General features: G+C 35.6%; 1 protein-coding gene across 2 annotated transcripts; it reads left to right on the plus strand.

Annotated features, from left to right (window-relative positions):
• Window positions 1–392: 392 nt before the first annotated feature.
• Window positions 393–13,940, plus strand: NFKBIZ (NFKB inhibitor zeta). 2 transcript variants are annotated; one of them, XM_081327608.1, is made up of 12 exons: window positions 393–712; window positions 4,401–4,540; window positions 5,827–5,863; window positions 5,958–6,064; window positions 6,183–6,964; window positions 7,686–7,791; window positions 8,082–8,228; window positions 8,942–9,005; window positions 9,787–9,956; window positions 10,941–11,051; window positions 11,155–11,322; window positions 12,232–13,940. In XM_081327608.1, the coding sequence occupies exons 1-12, from the start codon at window positions 466–468 to the stop codon at window positions 12,283–12,285; spliced, it is 2,133 nt and encodes a 710-aa protein (XP_081183734.1). In that variant the 5' UTR covers window positions 393–465; the 3' UTR covers window positions 12,286–13,940. The 2 variants fall into 2 exon arrangements, with proteins under 2 accessions (XP_081183734.1, XP_081183735.1); XM_081327609.1 differs by having other exon boundaries at window positions 5,961–6,064.
• The last annotated feature ends 435 nt before the right edge of the window (window positions 13,941–14,375 follow it).

Here is a 14,375-nt window from a genome sequence, read left to right on the forward strand (position 1 = left end):
AAGTTTGAAGACCCCTGATTTAGAAGCCGAGAGAGACGCGGCAAGCCGGCCAATTTAACGTCCGTTGAAAACCAAACTCGCACTTGGCTAAGTGGAGCCGGAAGCGTTTCGGCCGGCCGGGGACTCCGCTTCGGGCTAAAGCTCATCCCAGGTTTCCTAAGCTACCAGGGTCGCGAGTCACGAGAGAACCAAAACGCTGTTGACAAAACCTACGTAACACATTTACTGGAACTGCCGCTTCTCCACGCAGCCGCGCCCAATTCGTCCCTCAGGCGGTCAGAGAGCTTGGCCCTGCCTTCCTCTCCTCCCCTCCCCCTGCACCTCCGCCGTAGACCGCTATAAGAGCTGCCGCGCCCGCCTCCGCCTCTCCGAGGTTTCACTCGGTCTGCGGAGGCCCAGGCGTTGGCTTTGGGTTCGGCCGCTCGCGTCAAGTTTCCGTCTCCTTCTCCCGCGCGACCCCCGGCCATGATTGTGGATAATAACCGGGACGTGCGCTTAGATGGCGATGCCGGCTCCTTGAACAGCCCGTTCAATTTGGCTTTTTTTTACGGAGCCTCCCCTCGCTCTAGCGAGGGCAGCTGTTCGCCCACTCCCTCCGCTCCGGGATCCCCCGGCTCTGACTCGGAGGAACCCTCGGCCGATGGCGCCACCGGCAGCAACTATTTGAGGAAGAGGCGCTGTTCCCGGAATGCCGCGCGCCCGACTGGAGAAGGTACAGACACACCCGGCGGGCGATTCGGCGTAACCCAGGGGTCTTCAAACTTGGCCCTTTTATGATTTGTGGACTTCAACTCCCAGAATTCCTCAGCCAGGTCATAAAAGGGCCAAGTTTGAAGACCCCTGGCGTAACCTCTGAAATTAAGATTATAGGCGGAAGGAGTTTACTCCAGTGCCCCCCCCCCCAATAAAAAGCGACGCCCGCTGTACCGGCTGGGCTAGGCTCGTTCTCCTAAGCTTTTCGGTCTGGTTGAAAGAGGGACGGCTCTCGAGAAATCTCGGTGGCCTTTTCAGTTATGTTGGACTATATAGCTCCTAATGGCATTGGGGCTCGTGGGAGTTGTAGGGCTATGCACTTAACGGGTTAGGGAAGTCCGTTTATATAATGTTCTGTCGCCTTTGTCGTGGTGGGTGTGTGTGTGTGTGTGTAAATTACTAACAAAGAATTAAGGGAGACTAAGATGCATTTCTGACTCTTTAGTCTTCATCAGTCAGTCATACCCTTCTGAGATTCGAACCTGAATCTCAGAAGGGTATGACTGACTGATGAAGACTAAAGAGTCAGAAATGCATCTTAGTCTCCCTTAATTCTTTGTTAGTAATTTACACAAATATATGAACTGTTGTTCTGGTTATCTGAATGAGCTCCAAGAATGAAGAATTTGGGGTTAATCGGTATGTCGGTCCAAGTTCGTACTTCCGGCGGAAAATTATGTCTAACGTCCTTGATGATCATGGTACAAGCTTCTTTTATAAGCTATTTAAAAGAGTGGCCCTGGATAAGCTATTTAGTGGGATGTCCAGAATAAAGGATGTCTTGGTTTTCTGCTGTTGCCCATCGCCATCTATGCAGCTGCCCATCTAAAAGTTCCTGTTTCTCCTGTCCATGGCACAGCTACCTATATTTCAGGGGAGTAAGGCTGCTTTGCATAACGTTTTGCCTGCAAGTCTCTAAAGTCAGATCATGTATTTCACTGGGTATGAACATGTTAGAAAACATAGATTAAATAATAATTGAATAATGTGCCAGAGTTAATTTTTAAGTATTAAAATACTTAAAAGTAGTTGTGTAATGGATAAGCTATACACAATAAATGCTTTGGATTCCCTGTGTGGTAATTGCATTCCAAAACTAACTTTAGCCTCTAAAATTTATGTTATTTATTTTATTAAATTTATATACCGCCCTATTCCCGTAGGACTCAGGGCAGTTTACAGGGAAGGTTAAAAACATAACATACAAAAATTAAAATCAGATTAAAACAACTAATTAAATCAAGTCCCCGAAATTTAAAACTAAAACCCAATAAAAATTAAAACCCCTCAGCCTGGGCCAGACAGCTCCAAGAGCCAAGTTTTCAGGTCTCGGCGAAATGAGCGAAGGCGAAGGTCGGGGGCAGTCCTACGTTCCATGGGGGGTTGGTTCCATAGGGCCGGGGTGCCCACAGAGAACGCTCTTCCCCTGGGAATAATTGCTTGACTTCTTTCACTGAACCATTTGTGAAAGGTCTTTTTAAAGTTACAGAATTGACTCTGTCCCAGCTGTATGACATTGGCAGAAGGTGTTTGTTGTAAAGAGAAAAAAAGTGTTGATATTGAGCTAAATTTCTGGATTTAAATTTACCAGCAATTTCAGATATACATTACCTGGTATTGGATAGCATCTCAATATATCGTTACATTGAAAACGGAAAACAACTTATTGAGTACAATGCCCTGCAATGAATTAATTTTCTGTAAATTGTTTATTGATTTATGTTTGCTGAAAATAGTTTGCAATATTACCTATATTAGTTTCAGCATATCTTGATAATTTTTTTACTGTTGGAAGGCATAAGAAGCAAGCAAATAAGATGACATGCTTTTTTAACAATGAAAGAGAGACTATAAATTTCATACAATTAATAATACAGTTAGAAAAAAAGAAAAAGAATATTCTGACCTTGGGATACAGTCACTTTGTGAAAAGTGAAAGCTTTGTTTTAACTTGATAACATTTCAGTGGAAACATTTCAGTTTTATCTATCTGTTCCCTGGAGCCCAATATGGCTAAAACTGTGTGCCATATATATAGAGAGACATAGACAGCAATTTAAACAATGCTAGCTTTCCTACTTCAAGACTAAAACTTCAAATTAGGATATTCTGTTGCTGATGTTACTTCTAATTTTTATGCTCATGATATAAATTGTGGTATGCAACTGAAAACATTCATGGTTAATTTGTACAATGACAAATGAAATCTGATTCTATAGTGTTTTGGCCAAAGCTTTCCTTCTCAGCTATTCTTTTAAAATATTTAGGAAATAGTGAAATGTTGTAGACTTTCAGTGCCATGATTTTTAACCTTTTGTACAATATTAAAGCTAGTGTATCTGGTATATCTTTACAAAGATGCATTATTTTGAATTTCTTCACCAATTAACTTTTATACATTTATGCTGCTGCCATTGTTGTTTGATATTATATTTCATATTACCTTATATTTTTATGAAGTTTGCTTTGTGAAATCTTATTGACTGAAGCATTTCATCTGCTTTGATTCTTGCTTTTTCCCCCTTTCTGTTCTGAAACTGAATCCTTAAAGACGTGTTCAGATACTTCTGGTTTTCTTTTGATGTGATTGGGAAATTCTATTAAAACTTCTAAAGGGGAAATTATTCTTAAGCTGGGGTTGCTTTTCCTATCCAGAAATTTCAAATCTATGGGAATTTAGTTTTTTTTAAAAAGTAGGTAGATTATGTAGAAAATCTGATTTGTACTTTTTAAAATTAGATCACTTCTCTCTTGGGTTGATGCACATTATTGTTCCTCTTTTGACTTCTGTTTTTTGTACTTCAAAATACATTGTGTTTAAAGGGTTGATGACATTAAGAGGGAGAATAAAATATTTGCAGCTAATCTTATAGAAGATTATATTTTTGACAAGCAGTTTAACTATGGAGGGGACATGCAAGTAACATTGAACATTATTTATTCAAAGTCATTTTAATGCTTAATGGTTTTGAATAGGATTTCCCATTCTTATTAAAATATTTGGTAGGGGTTCTCTGTCTTTTTCCCCCCTTTCTATTCAATTGTGTCTTTTTCTTGGAGACTGCCTGATTAAGTTCCTGCTATTTTCATGCAAGGTTTTTCAAAAGTGGTTTACTATTGCTTTCTTACTAGGGCTAAGAAAAAAGGACTGGCCCAAGATCACCTTTTTGCTTAAGGCAGAACTAGAACTCATGGCTTTCTGATTTTTCCATCTTTGCAATACTACTATTTCCTAAAATTATAAATGATTTTGTATAACATTCCCCCTGATGATGGCTAAATGCATGGGGTTTATCTCTCAAAGCTTGTTCCAGGCTTTTCTCCCTGTGTGGCTTGTATAACCCCACTGAAAGCTTTCCCAGGCAAAGTGGTGTGAATTTTGACATTCCTGCCTTGCCTGCAAAAGCCTGAAACACTTTGAGGAAAAAATGGATTGTCTAAGTTGCTCATGAAACCTTTGATAATTGCAATCCAAAATTTTAGAATACCTGGATTTGGGAGAAAGATAACTGATGCATTTTAGGGGAAAAATCTAATTGAAATATTAACCAATTAATAAGAAATTGGTTTCTTGTTTAGAATAAATTTATATGAAATCTCTTCTTTTAAATCATCTGTGTCATGCTTTTAATTTTGTGTCTTAACAGCTGAACAACATATGGGGGGAGGAAAGCAACAAAGAGGACCTTTCCAAGGCGTTCGTGTAAAAAATTCTGTGAAAGAATTGTTGTTGCATCTTAGAAATAGCAAGCAGATGTCCACAGATCATGGAAATGAGGAATTAAAGGTCTGTGTTGTATGCTTTCATAAGTGCTGTTCAGAATCAAAACAACTATTTTGTTTGAGAATACAACATTTGCAGCAATTTTGTATAGAAGATAACATCTTCATTATAGTGAAATATAATAATTTGTGTGGCCTTTAAAAACAATTTTGTAATTTTTTAAAAATTTTTTAAAAAATACTTTGTCAGTGAATGAGAATTGCGAATTATACCCCCCAATGGACCATTTTTTAAATGGGAAAATGCAAAGCATGCATTTGCTCATGTCATTTTACCTGAAGGTTCTAGTGATTAGATTTCAGTCTAATTCAATATTTTTTTATTGGTATTTTTTAATGTTGGTAAATATCACTTATTCCTTATTTTGCCTAAACATGGGAAATGACTTAGAGTTTTAATTTAGTTTAGAACAGGTGGCACAATAATCTTACACCAGGTTCCAAACAGATTCTTCTTTCAGCTCTTTCTATTCTTCCCTACAATTGTTCAGCATTTTGTGGCATTGAATATTTTGAACTTTATTAGGATGTTTTGGAATTTCCTATTCAAAGTTTTCTTTTTTCTGCATAGATATGCTCTTTTGTCCATAGAGGGACCAGAAATTTTAAACAATATAACAATAGAGTTGAACGGAAGTAACAAGTATCTTCTTAGCCGTAAACATTTTCAGCCTCCAGGGAGCTCTGTTATCCAAAGCATTTTCTTTGTATTATTAATTCTACAGATGCACCATATTGGGCACTGCTTCAAGTTTTAGAATTGGTGAATTGTGCAAAATATTTAATTCATTTATTATTCTTCAATTAATTTGGAAAGTGGTAGCTATAGGTTTAAATAGAGACAGTTTAATTACATTCCTTGTTTACACACCTCAATTTTATATTGAAAACTTTTCAGTTCATTAAATGAAATTAACAAGGATCTGAAGAAATAAGTATGTAATTGCGCGATTATTATGAATGTTTTGTAAGATATCTGATCTGCAAATGCAAACTTTCTAACCTACTTCTCCTGTTTATGCTTTTATATAATACTGAAATGCATGGACTCTTAGTTTACATTTTTACCCTCTTTTGATATTCAGAAGTTTTAATCTCTCTTGTTTGAAATAAATAGAATGAGAAAAATGTTTGAAGGTAGTAGAATATAATTATTGGAAAAGCTATAATTAAAAGTTTTGCTTTTTCTGAAAAAATATTAAAAGTTCAGAATTATACTATTTCTGTAAACATTTGTGGTAAAATAGAGTACTTGCATTATATAAAAATATTTTCATTTTTTTTAAATAGGCACAAGGAACGTTGATGAAACATGATCCATATACAGGTACAGTTTTTCTCTCATTTGATCCTTCAGTTTGTCTTTGAGTATTAGAAAAATGGGCTGTGTCATAGGCTTATGAATTCTGCTTATTTTTCAGTAGAATTAAAAAATATATTGACTTATAATCGGAAAAGAAAAGCTCCAGACTGTCTTTCTGATGGAGTATATTACAAACGAACAGCTACTTTGCAACCTCACCTCTTGGTAAGTATTTTTAATGGAGTTTTTTATACCCATTCTCACGTTACTATACAGCTTCCAACTGCCTTCTAAGGCAAGATGCAATTAGACCAGTTTAAAATCTATACCCCTTATCTTTCAGACACCTCCACAGACACCAACTTCCATGGATAATAATATGGAGGATCCTCATAATGAGCCTAAGCAAGACAGCAGCTGTGATATGCTGCAGAATATTATCAATATTAAGAATGAATCCAGTCCAGTGTCTTTGAACACTGTACAAGTTAGCTGGCTTCACAGCATGGTCAATCCCAACTCTCCAGGGGAACACCAATATCAAGAGATGACTGGGGCACCATCTTTTTCACCTGTTCAAAAGTACCAAGCTTTCCAAACAAGCAGCTCTTCTCCAATGCTGGAACTGTCCCAGAATTATCAGTTTTCTCCTACACAACAACAACAACAACAACAACAGGATATGTCCCAGCATTGTATTCCATTGCTGGAATACAGGCCTCACTCTGCAGGCAGCCATTCTTCTGAATATCAGCAAAATATTTTTGACAGCCAAGAACTGCCATATTGTACCACAGAAAGTTTTGCTTCTCTTTTAAATGACTCGGAAGGATCAGACAACATCCCTGCTCCATTCCCTCAAGCAATTCCTAGTGGCCTCCAGCAAACTGAAGTCAGCAGCTGCTCTCAGCATTTCAGCCAAGTCTCAGATAACACGTCCAGGGGTCTTGAGGAACATGGTTTATCTCTGTCCTCTTCAGATATATCTCTGGAACTTCAGAGCTGTACAGGCAGCACAACTCAGTTAGGCAAATCATTTTTCCAGTGGCAAGTGGAACAGGAAGAAAAGAAAATGGCCAACGTCTCTCAAGACCAGATTCTTGCTAAAGATTCTGATGGTGACACGTGAGTATTGTCCAAATATTACTTATTGCAGAAGTGGAAATGGTGAATCAGCATTATTTGTTTAGATGCTTTTAGGCTGCCATTCATTTGAATGAACAAAAAGCTCTGTAGTACATTCATGGTACTGACATCTGCAGAGAAGAGCAACAAGGATGATTAGGAGACGAGGATAAAACATATGAAGAACAGTTGCAGGAATTGGGTATGTTTAGCTTAATGAAAGGAAGGACTAGGGGTGACATGATAGTGATAGTGCACCAATATCTAAGGGGCTGCCACAAAAAAGGGGGTCAACCTTTTCTGTAAAGCACAGGAAGGCAGCACAGGAAGCAAGGAGAGAGAACCAATTTAGAAATAAATTCCTGACAGACAGCATAATTAATCAGTGGAAAAGCTTGCCTTCAGAAGTTGTGGGTCCTCCCTCACTGGAGGTTTTTCAGAAGAGATTGGACAACCATTTGTCTGGAATGATATAGGATCTCTTGTTGAGCAAGGGGGTTGGACTAGAAGACCTCCAAGGTTCCTTCCAATGCTGTTATTCTGTTATATCTGGCACCATACCTAAAAATGATAAAAAGAAATAATCCACTGGATGATAATACTACCTTAATAGGCCTTTGCTATCAGCAAGTTCCCTAGGGCTTTTCTCAATGGCTTTTTAGACTGCAGCATATTTTTAAAACATCTTATTGTGTTAATTTCTATTCCCCCCCCCCTCCAGATTTCTCCACATTGCAGTTGCCCAGGGACGACGGGCAGTTTCCTATGTGTTGGCAAGAAAGATGGCAGCCCTGCATATGCTGGATATTAAAGAACACAATGGCCAGGTGATTCTCCTAACATGGCAAATTCCCACCTTATGCCCATGATTATTTCCTCTATTTTCTTATCAAAACCTTATATAGATTGCCTTTTAATGCTCAATTGGAAACTTACAGTGCAATCTATATGTAACAGAATTATTTGCTCAACTGTACAGACCAAGTTGATTTCATTAAGGAGGTGTTCTCTGAAATGGTTTTACTTCATTGAAATGGCTATTATGTGGTTTATGTTCTTAACTGCCATTCTTTATTAAGATTACAGTGTATAATACATCTGCTTTTGGTTATTCTAGAGTGCCCTGCAAGTAGCTGTGGCTGCAAATCAACACCTTATTGTCCAGGATCTGGTTAGTCTTGGGGCACAAGTGAATACTACAGATTGTTGGGGTAGAACTCCACTGCATGTTTGTGCTGAGAAGGGTCATGCACAAGTCCTTCAGGTGGGACATCTGAATTATAAGTTGAATTATTGTATTTACTCTTTTCTCTTTTTTAGCATGTGTAATAATACATTTGAACACCTATAATTATACATTTAAGGATTCAATTAAGATTATTTACATTATTTAGAAGTATAGTTTTAACTGAACTTTACTGCCCAGTTTGACCCTAATTGCTCAGGAGCTGGAAGTCTGTAATGTGTTATAATACGATGTATAACTTTTCCAGCCCCATGTTAAACATAAGAGAAATTTTGCATTTTCTTCTTTGCCTGCAAAAGGAAATGGAGAACAGAATAAATTTATGGGAGTCACACTGCATTATCATTCAATCAGTCAGACTGAATGATAATGCAGTGTGGCTCCTATAAAGTAATTTTGTTCGCCATTTCATACCTCCTTCCGCTACATACAATAAAAAAACCAGCAAACAACATTGCAACAATCATCTCTGCAATTCTGAGGAGTTGTTTGGTTATTTTATAATTGTTTGTTTCAAGTGATGGTCAGGTTTTTTTGTAGCTGTGAATTGTAATTCTGAAGAACAATGGACACAAACAGTTTGAAAGTGCTGTTTTTTAACAAATTGTTATACAAATACTGACATATTTGTAATGGCATAAACTTTTCCGAATTATATAAATTTGATCTCATGCTTTCAGATTTCAGTTACTGTTGCATATAGTTAATGTAGATTCTCATTTCATTTTCAGGCAATCCAGAAAGGAGCCATTGTAAGCAATCAGTATGTTGATTTGGAGGGAACGAATTATGAGGGTGAGCAACTAATACTCTTACATTTTGTGTTAAGTGGGTAAACTACCCAATTAAAAATGTTCAGATTTCAGTGTTGATGCTCAGGACTTGTACTTGACATGTTGTATAACACACATGTTTACTCCTGCTAATGACATTCCACTTTTAAATAAAACAAATTTTAGAAATGGCTTCAAATATAATCCCACACTAAATCTCTTCTACCAAGGGTCCTTGGCTAATGCATTGTTAATTGAGCTTAATAATGCTAGGTTGATAATGCTACATTAACTTAGATAAGTTGGTTAAATAACTGTAGAAGATGCCTGTATTTTGGGAATTGAAGTTTACATATGTAGAGAGTATCCAAGTTGGGAAAGGCTGATGTAGATTGTAAAAGAAGGCATATCACTGTTAGGGTCAAATAACAAAAACAGAAATACTATTCAAATATTTATTTAACTTATTTTTTTTCCTTGAACTTAAACCTATAACCTTTCTCTTCCATCTAGATGTAGATCATAACAATATTCTTAATTATAGTTCTGTACATAGAAAAACTTATCAATGTGAAGTTAAATGAATAAAAATACACGTGTTTCTTCAATTGCCAGTTCTTAATTCTGTCTCTATTGCATGTCACTATCTAGAACATAGATTAAAATTCGTTTAAAGTTATGCATCGCAAATAAAATGAAAAAATATCTAGATATTCTATTGGAATGACTGTTTAAAATACATTATTGATCAGAACAAGGTGATTTTGTGTTTTGTTTTGCTAATTGATATGTTTCCTATTAAGGTTTGACAGCATTGCACTGTGCAGTAGTGGTTCATAATGCTGTAGTACATGAACTACAGGGGCAGCAGTCACCTCATACTCCTGAAGTCCAGGAATTAAGGTTGAAAAGCAAGAAGCTGGCAGATACAATCAAATATTTAATTCAGATGGGAGCCTCTGCTGAAGCCAGAGTAAGTCACATAAGGAAACATTAGAACAGACTTAGATGTTTACTTGAGAAATGATTCACATACTATTGTTTCACATCTGTTTGAAGATATAGAAGTTGAAAAAAATGTGCCAGTGATACATTCATAGGCAAAGAATATTAAATTAACTTTCTATACTTGAGAGTTCAGTATGATCTTTTCTGTTCCTGGGTAGATATTCTGTAGGTTTTTAAATGTATGTTGTTGCACATAAAGTGACCAGTATTAAGCTTAAAGGATAGTTTATATTTTCCATTATTGAAATGGATACACCAATTTTTAAATTCCAGTTTGCTTTTTCTCCTCTAGCACATTAGCATGTAAAAATAAAAAAACCTCTCACTTTAATTAGTATGCATAAATCGGATTACTATTGTAATGGAACAATACTGAATAATAAGCAAAGCACATGAATGAATTAATGGTTGGCTAATATTGTAGGTATCACATTATACATATAAATATTTGTATTTCTGAAACAAATAATGATCAGAAAAAAACCCTCCTAACTCCTTAATTTAAGAATATAATTTCTTATCTAGCACTTAGACAATAGCACTTAGATTTATATACTGCTTCACAGGGCTTTACAGAACTCTCTTAAGAGGTTTACAGAGTTAGCATATTGCCCCCAATAATCTTGGGTCCTCATTTTACTGACCTTGGAAGAATGGAAGGCTGAGTCAACCTTGGGCCGGTCAGGATCCAACTCCTGGCAGTGAGCAGAATTAGCCTGCAATACAGCATTCTAACCACTGCGCCATCAGGGCTCATGTAGTTTAATCATTAGGCTCATCTTCAGTCTGTAACGTTTCAAACATAATGTCACTAAGAAAACCAAGAAACTGTTCCTCAAAGTGTATTTTATGTTTTCATTTACAGCGACTAATTGTATGTGTTCTTAATTTTACAGTGACTAAATGTGCAGTATGTAATATTTGGACATTTTTTTGTGTGTATGGACAGGACCGTAAAAGTGGCCGTTCAGCCCTTCACCTAGCAGCTGAAGAAGCAAATGTGGAACTCCTTCGACTGTTTTTAGAGCTCCCAAATAGTCTGTCTTTTATCAATGCCAAGGTATATAAATAACAAACCACGTGTCTCTTTTAGGGTGTTCTTATTTGCAGAAATAATCCTGCTTATCTCCTTTTAAACAATGATTTTTCTCTCTTGTAACTAGGCTTACAACGGCAATACTGCACTCCATGTAGCTGCCAGTTTGCAGCATCGAATGACTCAGCTGGATGCAGTTCGTTTGTTGATGCGCAAAGGTGCTGATCCAAGTGCCAGGAATTTGGAAAATGAGCAGCCAGTTCACTTGGTTCCTGATAGTCCTGTTGGAGTTGAGGTAAGAGATAAAAGATATCTGAAATCTTGTTTTTGTGTGAAGTAAATTTCATGCTTCATGCTTTTTTCTTTCTGTCTATGATATTCTAGTCCAGTTATAGAATGAAGAGATGTATACCTAGATTTTTTTTAAAAAAATATTTTTGTAAAAAACTGGGTTGAAAATGTTGCTTTCTTTGATGACTTATTTTGCTTTCTTCTGGAACGAAATGAAACTACAAAAGTAGGGAGACATCCCTTATGTTGAGTTTATTAATATTTTTTATAAAAATAGAAACATTGTTTTTCAAGTCTTGAAATCCAAGGTGCTTTGCAAATGTATGTTTCTTTTAGAGTGTCCTTTATAATTATAGAAGTTCTTTTGTTTATTTCATTAAATGACTAGTTTGCATCTATAGGGGAAAGTTTTTTTCAAATTACAGAACATGTATAAATCAATGAGCTGCATTATTTTAGTTTCAGTAACTTAAAAAAAGGAAATAGATGGTTGTCATCATGCACATGAAAAGTATACATTATAGTGACATATGTACGTCAACCCTTTCTATTCTTCATAGAGAGTTCTTTTGGGAATTAAGATCTGATGTCTTACAGAAGCCATTCAGTGTACAATTCAATAAACAGTCTGTTGATGTTATCTTCAAGTTAATACAATACAGGGTGGTCCTTGTTTAGCAACTGCAATTGGGACTGACATCTAGATCATGAAGCTAAGAGGTTGCTAAGTGAAATCATGATTGATTGTGCTTATGATTTTGCAGTTAGTTCTCCGGTTATAATGGGATCAGAATTTATGCTGCTAATTGTAGTTATAAACGCACTACATACTGCATACAGTCAGGCTTAAATAATGTTGTGATAACTGCTGTTGAATAATTGGGCTTTTCCCCTTCTATTTCCTCTTTCTCAGATAAGACGAATCTTAAAAGGGAAGACAAGTCAGCAGAGATCATCAGTCTATTAAGCTCCATGAGTAAAATGACCCATACTCGCTGTCAGTTAGGCAGCCCCCATGTAACTGTAAATAGACCATTTGTCCAGTGGAGGCAAATGTTTGTTGTTTCTATGAAACAAGAATATTTTGTTCACTATTATATAGTGGGTTAATAACAATTCTTCACAGATGAGAATATTTTATACCAAGCATTCTGTAACAGTTTGAATTACTCCATTAAGCAACTTAAGAAATCAAGAACAAAACTGACAGTTACAGTCCTTCATATTTCTACCTAAAAGTAATTTCTGTTCAGTGTACTGTATTGTTTATTAGACTTTATTGGATTACCTTGACTTCTCATCAGGGTACATCAAATATTAAGAATAACATATAACAAGAGCAGACATTTTTGCTGTGGCTTATGATATAGAATATAGGTATTCTTAAGAATACTAAAAATTACTAATAATAGTTTATATTTTAGCTTTTTCTTTTTATGTAATTATTATTATTTTTAGTAGGTATAGTTAACTAAATGTATTAAAGTTTTTAATAATTTAAACCTTTTACAGTGGGGAATTCTGTGTAGAATTCTGTTAAGTTTTAAAAAGTTTTTAACAATTGTTAAATTGTTTTTGTGAAACGCTTCCAAATGATTTATAAAGAAACATTGTCTATAGTGATTTTATTGGTCACAGCAATAACTTATGAAGATTTAGAAAAAATGCTGGCCTTGTGTTCATTCTTTTTCAAATTAATTCTTTCAAACTAATACTTCCTGATTACATAAAATTATACATGTTTGTAATAAAAACATCAAAAGAATTCAGTTAGAATAAATAAGCAGTAATACGACAGAGATTCAATTAGAGTCTAAAAATGAACTGCATTTGATCAAAATGATTACATGCCATATGTATACTTTTTGTCATTTGTAAAAAAAATTCTAAGGACCAAATAAATTAGGACTACCTGTTATATTCTAATATCATGCTCGAGAGGAATTGAAGAGGAATATGAATTTCAAGAGGCAGTATGATTTGAAATACTGGTTGTTTTAAAAGTTGTTGTGTAGACAGGAGTTCAAAAACTGATTTTTGTGACTCGGTGGTTCCAAAGATTTCAGTTCTTTTGTTTCTAAAAGGCAAACTACTTCACCATTTAAAAACCCTGAAACAGTAGAAAATCCATCTATTCTGACTCTGGAGAGTGGTCAATACACCACATAAAGTGTGGTGTGCTCCTCAAATTGATAGAAGTCACATATCCCTAGTTTATGATACAAAGACATTTGGCTAATGACAGAAAACTGAACTGATGTTTGATCAGAGTAGGATTCTTCTACACTGACTTTGATTCTCTCATTTTGAATCAATAGATGTATGTCAGGGCTTTGCAAAAAATTAATTGCATTATATTATTTTACCTTATAGGTATAGTAGGTAGACAGATGTTAATATATCAAAAAAAGTAAATTAAATGTATTAAAATGTTTCATTGTAGTAACTACTTTCAGAATTGCATTGCTTTTTAAAAATTCTGTACGTACTGTTCTTGAATCACTACCCTGAATCATAAATTTTCCATATTCAGATCATATTGTTTGATCAAGTATGTCTTGTAGACAAATAATACAGAAATTTATATTTGATATTTAGAGGTACAAATATATCTTTTGAAATAAACGTTTTAATCAATATAAGAGGTGTCTTATATTTTGACTGATATTAATACTTCTGTAAGAGTTAAAATTTCTGGCATTGGTTTTCCTTACTGCAGTTGCAGTAAGAAATATAACAATGAGATTGGTAGATGAGATTCTGGTTCTGTTCCTTGCTTTCTCTTTAAACTTAATGTTGCCCTTCAAGGTGTATAAGAACAATTTTAAAACATGATAAATCAAAAGTTTTTGAATCTGTATAATATATTTTAGGTCATGTAATGGGATAATTTTTTCCTATAAAGCAGGAAGGGCATTGTTGATTTTATTTATTTATTTAGAAAATTTATATGGCCTCCCAACCCACAGTGACACTTGGGTGGCTTGCAGAATTAAAACTCCAATGCAAAAACCAATACTCATCCCCTCAGATGACAACAGTCAAACAAATCTCTTG

Source organism: Vipera berus (genome assembly GCF_964194415.1).
Source record: "Vipera berus genome assembly, chromosome: 4".
In the NCBI taxonomy this organism is placed as follows: domain Eukaryota; kingdom Metazoa; phylum Chordata; class Lepidosauria; order Squamata; family Viperidae; genus Vipera; species Vipera berus.